Below are 14,669 nucleotides of genomic sequence, written 5' to 3' on the forward strand. Positions count from 1 at the left end.
CATTGATTAATTGGGAGAACTTTGCACGTGAACTCCACAAGCGGTTTGAAACGAGCTTCGCTTTGAACGAATATGAAGCATTATGTGCCAATACGGAGGATGGGTCTTTGGATGAGTACGTTGCAACTTTTGAGAATAGACTAACGCAACTTATCGAGCTAACAAATCAACAATAATTTGTTTCTTTGGGGGACTAAAACCTTGTTTACGGTTACAAAATAAAAAATCAAAATATCGTAAGATATTCACATGTAGTCCAAATGAGAAAAATAATTAACTTTCTCGACTCCTCTATGTACACCCATAGGTTGATTTGTTGATGGCATCACACCAACCTGAGTTCCATCCTACGAACGACAAGAAGCACACCTGGCAGCAACCTAGATGCAAACTATTTGCGAACATAATAAGGTACAACTCTCTTCAATACTTCATGACCCTCGATCATTCTACAGAATGGTCAATGAAGAGTTTTGAAAACACGTCAATGCAAGGACTTGTTTCAAGTGCATATTAAAGTTTGGAACAATTTATCGATGTCCACATGAGACTTTACAAGATTTAGTTGGGGACGACGATGATGAAACCAGCCAACTCAGTGATGTCCACACGTCATCAAGATCGTAGGATTGAAGGATGTTGATCTATAGAACTTCGGGGGACATTTATTGTTGAACCAACCTTGAAGACAATATCATTTTCAAGGGTGTGCAACGATATAGAAATATTTAATGAAGGAATGTGCTACCGCTGTTATACATTGTGCATGGAGGTTACAATGTTATGCACGCGAGTTAGTCAGTTACCAAAGTAGTGGTTGAGTGGGTACTATTACTTTAATTTATCGTTATTATTTTGTCTTCAATTTCGTAAGTACAAAACATTTAGAGACGTGAAAGAACATTCATCTTTAGAAAAATCATATTAAGTGAACGACTATTCCAGTCGGGGATCTTCATTTTTTAATTTTTTACGATGCATCTCTACATTTCTTAAAATCACAAATTGCAAAACATTTCTATTTGTTCCCTTAATTCATTTTTCAAACGAGCTCGATGGATGATAGCCGCCTTCATTACAATTCAAGAAATCCCATAAAAATTCAGAAAGGGAAAAGCTGGAAATGATGGATGAAGAGCACAAACACAAACAGAAACCAAAGATTGTAACTTTAGTGGCAATTATATGTACAATTAATATAATTTTTTTTTTTTGTGGTTAATATTAGTCACATTTACAAGAGCATAAGTTAGGGTATGGTATCATTTGTGTCACCTTCCATGTTTGCCACGATTCAAAATAAAATGGAAACTGAACTCCATCGCCGCAATATCTTTATAGGTTCGAAACGGAAATTGGAGATTTAGAGAGAGAGAAGATGAGTAGCAACGCAGAAGTCGGAGGGGGAGGGGCCAGCAATGGAGGATTGTTGTACCACGAGGTACAAGAGTCGAAGCTGTGCGCGGTGCATTGCGTGAACACGGTGCTGCAGGGCCCTTTCTTCTCGGAGTTCGATTTGGCGGCCTTGGCATCCGATCTGGATCGCACGGAGCGCCAGATGATGCTCGGCTCCTCCGTCACCGGAGATTTTGTCCCTGAGCTCTCTCACAACGTCTCTCTCGATGGTGACTTCAGCATCCAGGTCTGATTTCTCCAAACTTCGAATCTGCATATTTCTGTTTTTGATTGGGCGAAAACACGTTATTCTCTTTGCGGGAGAAGAAATTCAATTTACTTTTGATCGGTTTTAGGTTAAAGATTGGATTTTTTTAGCTTCTGATTCGTAATTTTATATTGGGTGATATATGAAGGTTTTAGCTGAGATTGTTTATTGAACCGAACAATTAGCACGATGTGAAATGCTTTCCTTGTTTGCCTGTATAGATTGTTTATCTAATTTTGAGTTATAGGGTTTCTATCCTCCTATCTTGTGAGATTATAGTTCTACTTAATTTGCACTATCCTACTGTTTTTTAGGTAATGCTGATGTTTTAGGAACTTCTACATTTTATTCATTCTTTTTGAAATGGGGTTATGAGATTTATTTAAAAAAGCCATTTTCATTAATGAAGCTGTGGAATTGCAGCTTCCCGTTCTGACCACGTATGCTCCGTTTTTCAGTTTCATACACGTGTCGCTTGTTTCATATGACTAATTATGACAAGCTCGGGTGATATTTGGCACTCTAATTGTTAAGGTTGCTAATTTGGAAAACCACATTTGTAGTGCAATGTCACGTTTTCTACGTCACTTTTTGTTTGTTCTTTCTTTCTTTAATCTCCTAGAGTGATGAAGAGATAGAATTGAATGGTACACTCTTGTGATGATGAATAAGCTTTAAGTTAATAATGGGACAGTAGTATTTGGAACTCTAATCTTGTTTTAATCTTTAGATGAGTGATTATGACAATCTGGGGTGATATTTGGCACTTTAGCTGTTATAGTTTCCATTTCTAATTTGGAAATCCACTTTTCTAGTGGGATGTGGCGTTTTTTATGTCACTTTCTATGCACATTTTGTTTGTTTGTATCTTTATTCTTTAATTACGAGAGTGATGAAGATATAGAGTTGAGTGGTACGCCCTTGTAGCTGATCTTATGTAAATGATTTGCTGACTAGTAAATATAACGCCCTGGATTTGGTATATGCGCTACCCACGTTCTTAGCCAGCTGCCTGATTTGTTTTCTGCTTTGTACTTAGTTATAAATTTAAACTGTCCATTGTTTCAAACAATCAGTTACAAAAGTGTTGCCAGCAATGAACCATAAGTGAATGTTTCTTTCATGCCAAACTAGAATATCTGACCTTAGACCCCAAGAAGATAGATAAGGAGCCAACCAAATAACTTTAGGCTTTAGACTTGTATAGAATATTTTTTTGTTCATAGATGCTAGAATTGCTTATTTGTCCTAGCCAATTTTCAAAAGCAAGATAGTACTCCCTCCGTCCCGGCTAAGATGACACATTGCTTAGCCGGCACGGTATTTTAGGAGTTATTGGTTAAAGTGTTTAATTGGAGAGAGAGAAGGTGAGTGTAGGTATTAAAGTAGAAAGATGAAGAAAGATGGATATTTTAATAGGAGTGAGAAAAAGTGGTTGAGTGTATTAATTGGAGAGAGAAAGTTACTAAAAAAGGAAATGTGTCATCTTAGTTAGGACAAACTAAAAAGGAAAACGTGTCATCTTAAGCGGGACGGAGGGAGTAGTATATAAGTTATGTACAAGAATTGCAAATATAATGATTACTTTCTTTGTGTATATGGCCTTCTCTGCTTGTAGGTTCTACAAAAAGCTTTGGAAGTGTGGGATTTGCAAGTCATCCCCCTCGATAGCCCTGCTGCGGAGCCAGCTCAGATTGACCCAGAGAAGGAAAATGCCTTTATCTGTCACTTGCAGGACCATTGGTTCTGTATCAGGAAAGTTAACGGCGAGTGGTACAATTTCGACAGCCTCTATCCAGCGCCAGAGCACCTCTCGAAGTTTTACCTTTCAGCCTACCTTGACTCACTGAAGGACTCCGGGTGGAGCATTTTTCTGGTGAGAGGAAATTTCCCAAAGGAGTGGTCCGTTGCATCCTCTGAGGCCTCCAACGGGTTCGGGCAGTGGCTTTTACCCGAAGACGCAGAGAGGATTACCAAATCGTGCAACATTGCATCAAGAACACAGAAGGGAGTTGGTCAGCAGCAGCAGCAGCAGCAGCAGCTCTCTGATCCCTACATTCAGTATGATGATGGACAAATGTTATTTGATGATGAAGATGAGGATTTGAAAGCTGCAATAGCTGCCAGCCTGATGGAATCCTCTCAGCCAGCAGCAGCGACTACTGCTAGTGAAACGCAACCAGGCTCCTCGGAAAATGAGAACAAGATCAGTGAGGAAAAGAAGGAAGAATGAGAGAGGCGAGATCCTCATCATTGTTGAATGTCTTGCGTGCATTCTATGTTTGTTTTAAAGGGAACTGTAGAAACTTTATCTATCAAAACAATCAATATATGTTTGATTATATTCTTTGTGGCTGGCTGGAGACTAACATGCCATAAACATTTTCAAAAATAATTCATTAGCTTTTTTTGCTAAAATTTTGAGTGATTGCTTATGACGAAATGGTACAAGTCTATAACGGTTACTGTTTTTATCATTGCTGAACATTTTCAATAATTAATTCATGGTTTCCTAGCATATCACTATCAGTTTTTCATTACGAATGAACAATTATTTTTTGTTTATGACATCATATTAGTGAGTGAAATTTGATTTTTAAACAAATACTCGTATATTAAGACAATAATTTTATCATCTAGTTCTTGTAATCCATAAATAAATGTTCACAAGCTTGCGAATGTAATAATCTTGTAGACTTTTACATAAACAATGAATGTGTCAACACATTTATTTCGGGCACGTAATTCATAAACTAAACTCTAGAGAATGGAATAATAATTTTTTAAGAATTAGTACAGGATATTGAAGAAGAGAGAGGCCAAGAGAGTTCTCAAGAAGTTTCATCCAACTTAATTTTTATGACAGTCAGAAATGAATTGAGACAAGAGTTGTGCATTCCAACTCTTTCCCAGTGAGTAGTTCAGTCTCATTTATTGAAAAGAATGGCGCTTGAAGCATCTGATGGCTCTCTCACCTCTCTAGTTTCTCTGGCTTTTAAGACGACTCCAAACTTCTGACGAACTTTTTAGCCTGAAATCAAACAATTAGCAGGGAATTAGTTTAATGTATGCATTATATATGTTGCAGATGCTCACAAGTCACAAGGTCATATTGATGCAGTATTTACCTGCTCCAATGTCAAAAACATCAATACATTCCATGATCCGAGCCGTCCAAAGTTGGGGATGAAGCCTTTGTAGAATGCCAAAGGTCCCTGTGGATCATAACATTGATTACAATGGATCGATTTATCAAACAGCTAGTAGCATGCAAGCAAATACTATTCCATTTCATGTATATCAGTTGAAACTGCAGATATCTCTTCTTCGAGAGTATAGAAAGTAAAACCATGGGAAATATGTGGAGATTTGACAAAGAGAAGTAAGGTCATAAAAATCTATTCAGATTTCAGAGACAACTGACTTAAGAAGGTTTCTAAGTCAATTTAGGCTGTGAACATTTAAAAGGCAGTGGACAATGACAAATCTAAGACAACTATATGAATGGCAGGAAATGGCTGATTCATTCTTGAGCTAACCAAATAATCCTCAATCCATGGACTATTAGCAACACTTTTGGTGGTTAAGAAAATGAACTTACATCATTCTTCAGAGTCTTGACAAAGCAGTCCAATGTGCTTTTGTATGAAGAATCTCCCATCATTCTAGACTTCACCTATCAGAGAAAGCCAGTTGAGTCACAATTAGCAGGCCTCACTCAAGATGCAAAAAAGCTCTTTACCACGGATAGTTCTCCTTCCAGGAGAGAAGCAATCAAATAATCTCTGCAATAGTACAAAATGTTATATTAAACAGGTGTATTAAGTTACCACGTCAACGGGAGAGCCGATGCAAACTGCAAAGAATCCAGCTCCTAAACCAGAAAGAATATGGGTGACAACATTGTCTGTGAAACCTGGGATTTTCAGAATTGTCTGTAAAAAATACAAAATTAGACAACAAGTCAACAACGCAAGACACCAACCGGTTTGTAGCTAAAGATGATAAAATGTTAAACAGGAAGATGATTAAGTATGAAAATACCTCCTTCACTTGATCATAACTGGCTAATTCAGCAGCATTTATGATAGCATTGCGGGCAACGTTGGGTCCAAGTCCAGTCCACAAAGCTTTAACTCCTTCCTATATTTTCAACAACAGTATAACCATGAGGCACCAAGTTGGATATGGATTTTGCAGGGAGCAGGTACAAAGACATGGATTTAGTGATTGTAACCTGTTTCACGATCGTAGAATATGCACTGACAGCTCCAGAGTAACGCCTAGGGACACCAGGAGGCAGCTTTCCCTCAGACTGAAGTCGTACTTTAACAAGATCAGTAGGATTGGCAATCATTATACCTAAGGCGCCTGATAATGTTTGAAACTTTCAGTTAATATTTCAAAAGCAAATATTAATCCAAGACCATGAGCATCCACAATAAAGCATTTAACAGGATAAAAATACTCCACTTTATATGTTGAAACTATAAACGAAACGCATAACAAAAAATGGAATATCATCTGCAGTGTGTTCTCACCTGTTGTAATACCAGCAAGTATTTTCTTTGATAATGGCACATCCCCAACATGATCTTTCCCAACATATAAGTTCCTAACCTGTCAAACATAGGCACAAAAGTAAAAAAAAAAAAAATCGAAGCAGATAAAGCAAAATTAATACAAAACTCAAGGAAAAACGTACAGGTTCGTACAAGCCAATCCTTAGACCTCCAAACAAGAACTGACGATGCAGACCCGGCACAATTCCCTTCCACAGAGAAGCTAACCCCTCTTCTCTTGCAATAGTTCCTACAGTTCCTAGCATTCCCTTATATTTCGGCAAAGCCTCCCCCGCCACAGCTTTCTTTTGCAGTTGAAGCCGGACCTTGGCAGTGTCCAATGGAATAGTACAAATCTATTCACAGACAGATAAATTAGCTCAAACACAAATATCAGTGGCCAAATTTATTGCCTCTCTAAGATAAATTAGCTTAAACACAAATGAACACAGCACTCAAGTCAACAAATTTGAGTATAAAATCAACCAGGCATAAGAAAAACATCAATTTTAAATCAAAATCTTAAATCCACTGACATCAAACTCGATACAAAAATAATCCATCCAAAAAATTCAAAAAATCTTCGAGCATTATACAATCATCCAATACTAAAATTACGGATCAAACAATTCAACAGCTAATCACATCGACCTAAGCAACTTCAACATTCAAACTCAATTTAATCCACTACAAACAGAAGATCGCAAACACATTGAAGCCTAAAAAAGCGATTTCCTAAAATCAACAGCTCAGGAAGACAATCAGATCAAACAACCAACAACACCGCACCGAATCACACCAGCAAAAAAAAAGGAACAAAAAAAAAGGTGTATACCTCAGCGAAGCAAGCCGCAAAAGCGCTACTGGCAAAGGTTCCAGCGAACGAGATGTCCGATTTGGCTGTGCCGTGCCCCACCATCTCCGAACAGCAATAAACCTCAAACGGAACAGAAATTCTTATCACACGGCCGAAGATGGTGAAAAGTGATAGCTGGCGGCGGAGATAGAGAGATTAAAGCAAAAATGCGCCCGATGCGTAACTGCCAAAGAAGAATCTCGGGAAAAGCGAAGGAGAGGCAGCGAATCGCGAATTAGGGAATGCAAATTGGTGAGCCTCTGCTTCCATTGTCAGTCGTCACCTCCATATTTATTTCGGAATTTATTGCCTTTTACAGTGCTATCACACTCACTTTTTAATATTCCACTATTCTTATTTTTGGTAATTCAAATTTTCACCCAAAATATTGTTAATGTTATGTCATATTGATAAATATAGCTTTTTCCAGTGCAATCACATTCACTGATTAATATTCCACCCTTCTTATTTTTGGTAATTACACCTTTAAAACAAAATAAGTATTTCAAATCTTATTTTATAGGAATACTGACATCTAATATCACGAAACCTTCAAAAAGTTGGATTTTTTCCACAAACTTTAAAATTGGTAAATAATATCACGAACTTTATCCCGGGTTTATTTTTTCCCACGAATAAAAAAATTCTCACAAATAATATTATAATACGGATTTTTTTTCGTAATTTCTCGACAACAATTTTGAGATCTTCAAGTTTTTCAATCTTTGAAGATAGTTTTTCTTGAAGCACACCCTCCAAAATTGTTCTTCAATCTATTAAAATAACATGAATTTTTTCATTCGTGGAAAAAAACAAACCCGGGATAAAGTTTATGATATTATTTGTCAACTTTAAAGTTCGTGGGAAAAACCCAACTTTTTGAAAGTTTCGTGATATTAGGTGTCAATATCCCTATTTTATAATGATATATAAAGTTTAAAATTTATAAATAATAGTAATACAATGTCATCTTGTTTATACTCACTCTTTCACAACATAATGCAAAATAATGATGCATTTTGTACTAATGTGAATGAAGCAATGACAAAACGCGATGCGACTGAAAACTTTTATAACAAGAAATAATAGTGAAACAAATTATTCACATTTATACATGAATAAAGTAATAATTCATTCTTATTATATTTTTTTGATCCATTTGTCTATAATCATTGGTAAGTGTTTAATCAAATTCCACCTCAATTAAAAACAGTAACCAGTACTTTTTAAGTGGAGACTTTATTTTATAGCTATGCTGCTCACTTTTGACTTACTACTACTATTATTTTCATTTATATGTATAGAGCACATTTATTTCATTTATAGGCATACAGGAGAATTTCTTCCAACATACCAACCACAATAGCAAATTATCTGTCCAGGCAACAGCCCAAGTTCATTGCACTGTAAATTATGGCACATTTTGTATTTTAAGTCGTCCCATTTTTAAACGGACAATCCCAAAATGAAATCAATCAAAGCCCTATTTTCCCTTTTATGATATTTAAACACTACAATGAGAAGAGTATTCAGTAATTTAAAATTAAATTGAAGTGAAATCCCTCGAGATTAAACACTGGAACAAATCCACCAAATGAACAACATTCATACAACTTAATCGTGTAAAACTTACAAAAGCGGATTGATTAGATTAGTTCTTAGAATTTTTTTCATTAAACTCATGTAAGCAATAAGCCAATAAATTTGCAAACAAGTGAAAGGATTGAAGAAACAAAAATTCCAGACGTATCATCAAAGAAATAAGAAAATAGCAAATGTGCATGTAGACACAAATGTCTGTAAATCAAAACGATCGATTCTTGAATTCAGAGTGCAAAAAAACAGAAAATGGGACGAGACAGAATATAAGCCTAGATAAAAAAAAACTATAAATAAAATCCTTATGAGTAGTGCTGGGCTGTAGTCACCTAATGCTCCAACAAGTGATCTACAAGTCACGAACCACTGCAGAAATAACAAATGAATTCAGAAAAGAACCAAGAAACCAAAGCAAGCAAAGAGATGCAGTTATAAACTACATGAAACAGATTGAAGTTCAAACACATAAACATATGGAGTAAACAAATCATTATACTACAAAGCATAAACTAAGGAGGACAGAATATGTGAAACTCAATCCTAAAACCAGAAAAAGAGACGCAAGACTGATTTTTTCCCTCTGTAGATGTAATGTGATTTTCTAAAAAAAAATTGGATTTCATAAATGATAAACCTCAGATGATTTACATCAATATACTGAAGAAAGCATATTTCAATCACAGGACCAACTTCAATAAATTGATGCATATAGAAAGAAAGCAACTTGACTTGAATTTGGAATTTTACCTCAAATGTTGCTCGGGTACATCATCACCCTTACCCTAGCTCCCTGTTTCACAAAGTGTATGACGAATAAGCTATTAGTAAATCCACTTCAATAAAGCTTGAATATTCAATGAAAGCTTGAATATTCCATGAAAGCTTTTAAATGAAATGCAGATAATGTGCACAAAACATAAAACCATTCAGAATCATTGTAATGAAGTATACTGAAATTATGATTACGGCATAAACAACCATCACAAGTTCTGGATTTCCCACTAAAGACATACCAAAAGTTTATAACAAAATAATTATTGTAATACAAAGGCTTCTCCAGGTATACCCATAAGAGATGGGGATTTTTCAATTCATCAAAAACTAGAACTAACAAGAACTGGAGCTAACACAACAATAAGCAGTCAAAAAAAGATTGGTTCACTAGTGCATTAGCTCAGTTCATCCCTAGTTAGTATTAAGCGAACTATGCAGCAATTCAGTTCTAAGCCACTTATAGATCTTATAGTAAAACACAATGAGATGAACCACCAACAATTTCGACTGATTCATGAGTTTGTCAAAACCAATATATAGACATAAACCGAGGCTGGTGTGGAACATACCATGGATTTGGGGGGAAGGTTCGACTTGAACTTGGCGCGAACGACGCCGCTGTTGCCATGGGGGCGCGTGACCTTTCCCCAAATGCATCGGTAATGGGAGCCGTTCTTCTTCACCTTGGCCTTGTAAATGTACGCCATCTTCTTCCCGCGGTACCACGCTACTTCCTCCTGCGTGTTCACTCCCTCAATCTGTATCAGTGAAGTGTTTGGGTACTGATTCGACTTCGACCTATTATCAACAATCAATAAGTAAATCCGCAAAATCATCACATTTTCCTCCCATAAAAACGCACACTCACACAGTTAACCAAAAGACAGAGCAAGCGCGATCTGTTTTCATACCTTTTGTAGCCGAGGATTGTTCCACGAACGTACAATCTGAACAAAAAAAATAAAATTAAAATCAGAAATTGTCGTAGGATCGAGCAGCTGTACATACAAAGAAGACGGAACCGTGAAATCTAACCTCACTCTCTCTCCCTGTCTTCCTTTCACCATTTTCGCCGGCTGCAGAGGTCTCGATCGATTTGAGCTGAAGACGAAGACGACTGACGGAAACCCTAATTCTTGCCTTTATATGGGTTTTAGGTGTGGTTCTGTGGGGATGAAATGGGCTATGATATGGGCTTACGTAAAAACCTTCATTTTAGTGGGCCGTTGCTCATACCCAATTGAAATTGGACTTTCTGCTTAGTTCATAACTGTGATTCTTAATGTTAAATTTATAAGTGAGAAAGAGGTAAAAAGAAAACTGTGTTACTGGAAAATAAGTCTTTATCTTATTGGAGATAAATAAATTTCCTTAAATATAAAGTTTTTATTTTTAAGGAATGAAGTGAGCAATAATGTAGTAGTATGAATTTTATATTTTACCCTTAATAACCCACATATTAATTTTACTAAATAATTTATCATTTAACTTTTCCTTTTCTTTTGGAACTATACCCAGTGTTATTAAATTTCCTGAAGATTTCTTGAAGATTTCAGCTTTACTTTGTTACTTCGGATCTATACTGAGAGCATCTCCCTTTGGAGTTTGGAGAGGTAAATGGACATGTAAACTTATATAACTACCATATTTACCTTTTTTTCATAAAAAATCATTCTCCAATGGGAGATGTATTTGATAATGTATTATACCTTTTCCCATTTTGAAGAGGTATCTTTATGGAGAGGTAAAATTTTATAACTACCATATTTGCCTTCTTTTCATGAAAAACCATTCTCCAAGGGAGAAAGTATTTGAGAAGGTATCATACTTTATATTTTTTAATGCATTTTGTACTATTATTTTATGTTTAAAAAATTATTTACCTTTCTATATACCTTATTCCTTTGGAGTATGTTTCTTTTTGAAATGGTATATTTCACTTTTTGAGAAGATATATAAATGATATACCTCTTTTATTTATCCTTCCTTGTTAGAGATGCTCTGATAGATGGAGTACTAAAAGAGCATCTTTAAGAGGAGAGGTAAATTAATATAACTACCATATTATCTTTTTTTTTTATGAAAAATCATTCTCCAATGGGATAGGTATTTGAGAAGGTATTATACCTTTTTCCATTTTGAAGAGGTAAATTTTATAGCTACCATATTTGCCTTCTTTTCATGAAAAACCATTCTCCAAGGGAGAAGGTATTTGAGAAGGTATCACACTTTATATTTTTTTAATGCATTTTGTACTAATATTATTTTATATAAAATCATTTACCTTTCTATATACTTTTTTCTTTGGAGTATGTTTCTTTTTTAAAATGATATATTTCACTTTTTGAGTAGACGTATAGATGATATACATTTTCTATATACCTTCTCCCTTGGAGATGCTCTAATGGGTTCGTAAAAGATGATAAAATAAACTCAATATTAATTAATTAATTAATTAATTAATTAATTAACTGATAAATTAATTAATCAAAATGAAAAAAGAATTTGCTTTAATTACTTTCGCTTAAAATAAATATGTCTTTATCATACCCCATGGATTTTTTGGATTTGCCTTGTAATTAAAAATAATCCTGGCGAATTATGATCCAATGTTCTGGTGAATTGATTAACACTTTGAATGTGTTACATCGTCTTATTATTCAATTATTTGATCATATAACTTTGACAATACAAGGAGGGAAGGGAAATAAAATAAATCAATAAGTAATTGATCAGTTTTTTTTTACATATACTCCATTATATTAGAGCTTTTGTCAGTATATCATTTTAGTCGAAACAAAGTCATTATATCACAGCGACAATGTTTTAGAACATCAAGAATAATGAATTGCCAAATTGGAGAGAGAATATATACCTCAAAAGAAGAAGAAAACGAAAAGCAAAGAGAATAATAAAGTTGTGTTAGGTTGCAATATGTTCATGTAGCATCACTAATTGATAGACCTCTAATTTTTTGACATCTTGTAAATGAATATAGAATAATAATATTGCAAAACAGTCGTGCACTGAGCTACACAAAACGTGCAGAAACAAATCGACATTGTCCCATTACCAACCCCATAAAACTCTTCCCACGATTCTAATTTTTTCCTATCTCTCACCAATTTTTTTTTTTTTTAATTTTCAATTAAAAAAAAAGATACTGCATTTTTAGTTCATGGTTATTGCACTAATATAATTTGCTATCCCTATTCTTAAAAATATTCCAGATATCCTTGAACGTAGATATAATGCCGTTAGAATGATTTTTTTGGACCAAAATATCTTCGAAGCTATAAAAATTACTCCTATTTTTGTACTTTTTTCATGAGAATGAGAACCGCCATTTTGATTTATTTGCCACGTACTTTTACGACTTCTCTTGAGAGAATACACTATAAATGAATGAACCAAATGCAATCGAAGCGGCGGTTCTCATAAAATAGTCATAAATTAAACGTTTCTATAGTCAAATGATATTTGAGTCAAGAAAGAGTTTTTAAAAATGCAAAATTTCTTCCAACAATATTTATCGATGCTCATAAACGCATGGTAATATGTTTTAAAGTATAAGAACAACTAGAAATTGATATCAGTGAAATGACTGAAAATTTAGTTCCCTCAACTAAATATGATGATGTGTTGATGATATTTTTTAATCTATAATCTTTTAGTTGCTAGACCACCAACTAAATCATTCCATTAAAACTTGGACCAATTCGATGACATGTCGTAGGTGGCTCGAATCATATCACCCCTAATTGGAATGCAACCAAATTCCTAGAAAAGAAGTCCTGCAATTATTATATAAAATAGTAGTATGGTATTTATTTTGAGAGCGTGTTGGACTTTTTATGAAATTTGTTTATCATCATTCTATGATTTGCAAAGTTGACCCTGCCTCCCCGACAAAAGAAGAAGTATATGCGAAACTGGCTTATATTTTTAAAATAAACTATATAATCATATAGCATAGGATTAATATAAATACGATATTAACATATGTTAACATAATATTAAATACTTATTACATAAGTACTGTGCTATGTATTTCACATTAGCATCATTATTTTTGAAGTTATACAAAATGCAAATTGATGATTGATTATTATATGATTTTTTTAAAGTTAATGATGTCTAAAATTATAATCAAAATAAATACATGGAGTATAAAATAAAATAAATAAGAATAATTCGACTATTCGGCGATGATGTTCACATAAGCAATAATATGCGCACTACAACCAATTCATCTAATTAATTGGATTTTTTTTATTAATGGCTAAAATTTAGGACACAAATTAAGAAAAACGTCTTTAAGTCGTAGATTTGTGCATTTAATTGATTACACTATTTGAATATGTTTTTATGGTGAAGTAACATACAAACATCACAGTTTTTATCATGTATTGTCAATTTTGAAGAAGTCTACTTCAGTAATCAAGCAGTCTTATTAGTCGTAATGTTGTTTTTTTCATGTCACGTCCAGAGAAATATGAAATGTACACGGATCATAATTCACTCTTTATGTTTTTTGGGACATATTTAATTTATCTATATATTCACGAAGTAAAAACATATAAATTCGTGACTTTAAATGATATTCATTGCATTATTAGTTTATGTGGCATACATTATAAGTTTGAAATTCTTTTCATTCTATTTCTATTACATCAATTCAGCTACGAAAATATTATCACAGAAATAATCTCAAGGTTGAGTGAAACGTTTCAGAATTATTTTCCCCAAAAAACTGACCTTTTTATAATAGAAAAATAAAGTGTTGAAAATTCTTTGAAAAATGAAATTCCCATGATCAAGACGATACGGCAGAAAATTCTGGAATTTGTTACTAAATTTTTCACCCTTCAGGAACGTGAACGTGAAAGTAGGAAATATATTTTGGTCCAATTAATTTTACAAATGTTGAGATATTTATCAACACTACACATACACACATTAAACAGTAATAAAAAAATAAAAATAACCAGTTAGATGCATAATCGTTTCAACTTCAAAAATAACAAGGTATTTTCTGATCATGTATCGTTTTCGACAGTAATTACTCATACGTAAGTGAGTTATGATGAAACAAAAATTATGTATTACAATTAATATTAGTTGCACATAAATGTTACAAACTGTTAAAGAGTAGTTTAGGCAAGGGAAGTAAAATTCATTCTATAAACGATTAATAATTAATGAGATGGAAGTT

The 14,669-nt window shown here is 34.1% G+C and overlaps 3 protein-coding genes across 3 annotated transcripts; 1 reads left to right on the forward strand and 2 right to left on the reverse strand.

Annotated features, from left to right (window-relative positions):
• The first annotated feature begins 1,276 nt into the window (after nt 1-1,276).
• On the forward strand, nt 1,277-4,012 carry LOC125223096 (ataxin-3 homolog). The gene is made up of 2 exons (XM_048126069.1): nt 1,277-1,642; nt 3,282-4,012. Exons 1-2 carry the CDS (start codon nt 1,379-1,381, stop codon nt 3,894-3,896), a joined length of 879 nt encoding a protein of 292 aa, XP_047982026.1. The 5' UTR covers nt 1,277-1,378; the 3' UTR covers nt 3,897-4,012.
• Nucleotides 4,013-4,412: 400 nt separating this feature from the next.
• Nucleotides 4,413-7,362, reverse strand: LOC125218259 (mitochondrial uncoupling protein 1). The gene is made up of 9 exons (XM_048119895.1): nt 7,061-7,362; nt 6,369-6,581; nt 6,205-6,283; nt 5,901-6,034; nt 5,708-5,806; nt 5,494-5,598; nt 5,265-5,339; nt 4,792-4,878; nt 4,413-4,694 (listed from the first exon to the last, which is right to left on the reverse strand). Exons 1-9 carry the CDS (start codon nt 7,142-7,144, stop codon nt 4,659-4,661), a joined length of 912 nt encoding a protein of 303 aa, XP_047975852.1. The 5' UTR covers nt 7,145-7,362; the 3' UTR covers nt 4,413-4,658.
• A 1,442-nt stretch (nt 7,363-8,804) lies between these two features.
• Nucleotides 8,805-10,628, reverse strand: LOC125217777 (60S ribosomal protein L35a-3-like). Its single transcript, XM_048119311.1, has 5 exons — nt 10,490-10,628; nt 10,366-10,401; nt 10,024-10,252; nt 9,428-9,470; nt 8,805-9,046 (listed from the first exon to the last, which is right to left on the reverse strand). The coding sequence occupies exons 1-4, from the start codon at nt 10,519-10,521 to the stop codon at nt 9,429-9,431; spliced, it is 339 nt and encodes a 112-aa protein (XP_047975268.1). The 5' UTR covers nt 10,522-10,628; the 3' UTR covers nt 8,805-9,046; nt 9,428.
• Between the last annotated feature and the right edge of the window lie 4,041 nt (nt 10,629-14,669).

Source organism: Salvia hispanica, chromosome 4 (assembly GCF_023119035.1).
Source record: "Salvia hispanica cultivar TCC Black 2014 chromosome 4, UniMelb_Shisp_WGS_1.0, whole genome shotgun sequence".
Taxonomy (NCBI): domain Eukaryota; kingdom Viridiplantae; phylum Streptophyta; class Magnoliopsida; order Lamiales; family Lamiaceae; genus Salvia; species Salvia hispanica.

Coding starts and splice junctions, on each gene's coding strand:
- LOC125223096 (XM_048126069.1), top strand. CDS start 1,379: ATGAGTAGCAACGCAGAAGTCGGAGGGGGAGGGGCCAGCAATGGAGGA. Junction 1,643..3,281: donor ATGGTGACTTCAGCATCCAG/GTCTGATTTCTC, acceptor CTCTGCTTGTAG/GTTCTACAAAAAGCTTTGGA.
- LOC125218259 (XM_048119895.1), bottom strand. CDS start 7,144: ATGGTGGGGCACGGCACAGCCAAATCGGACATCTCGTTCGCTGGAACC. Junction 6,035..6,204: donor ACTTGCTGGTATTACAACAG/GTGAGAACACAC, acceptor AAACATTATCAG/GCGCCTTAGGTATAATGATT. Junction 5,807..5,900: donor ATTCTACGATCGTGAAACAG/GTTACAATCACT, acceptor TTGAAAATATAG/GAAGGAGTTAAAGCTTTGTG.
- LOC125217777 (XM_048119311.1), bottom strand. CDS start 10,521: ATGGTGAAAGGAAGACAGGGAGAGAGAGTGAG. Junction 10,402..10,489: donor AGACAGGGAGAGAGAGTGAG/GTTAGATTTCAC, acceptor TTTTTTGTTCAG/ATTGTACGTTCGTGGAACAA. Junction 9,471..10,023: donor ACCTTCCCCCCAAATCCATG/GTATGTTCCACA, acceptor TTTGTGAAACAG/GGAGCTAGGGTAAGGGTGAT.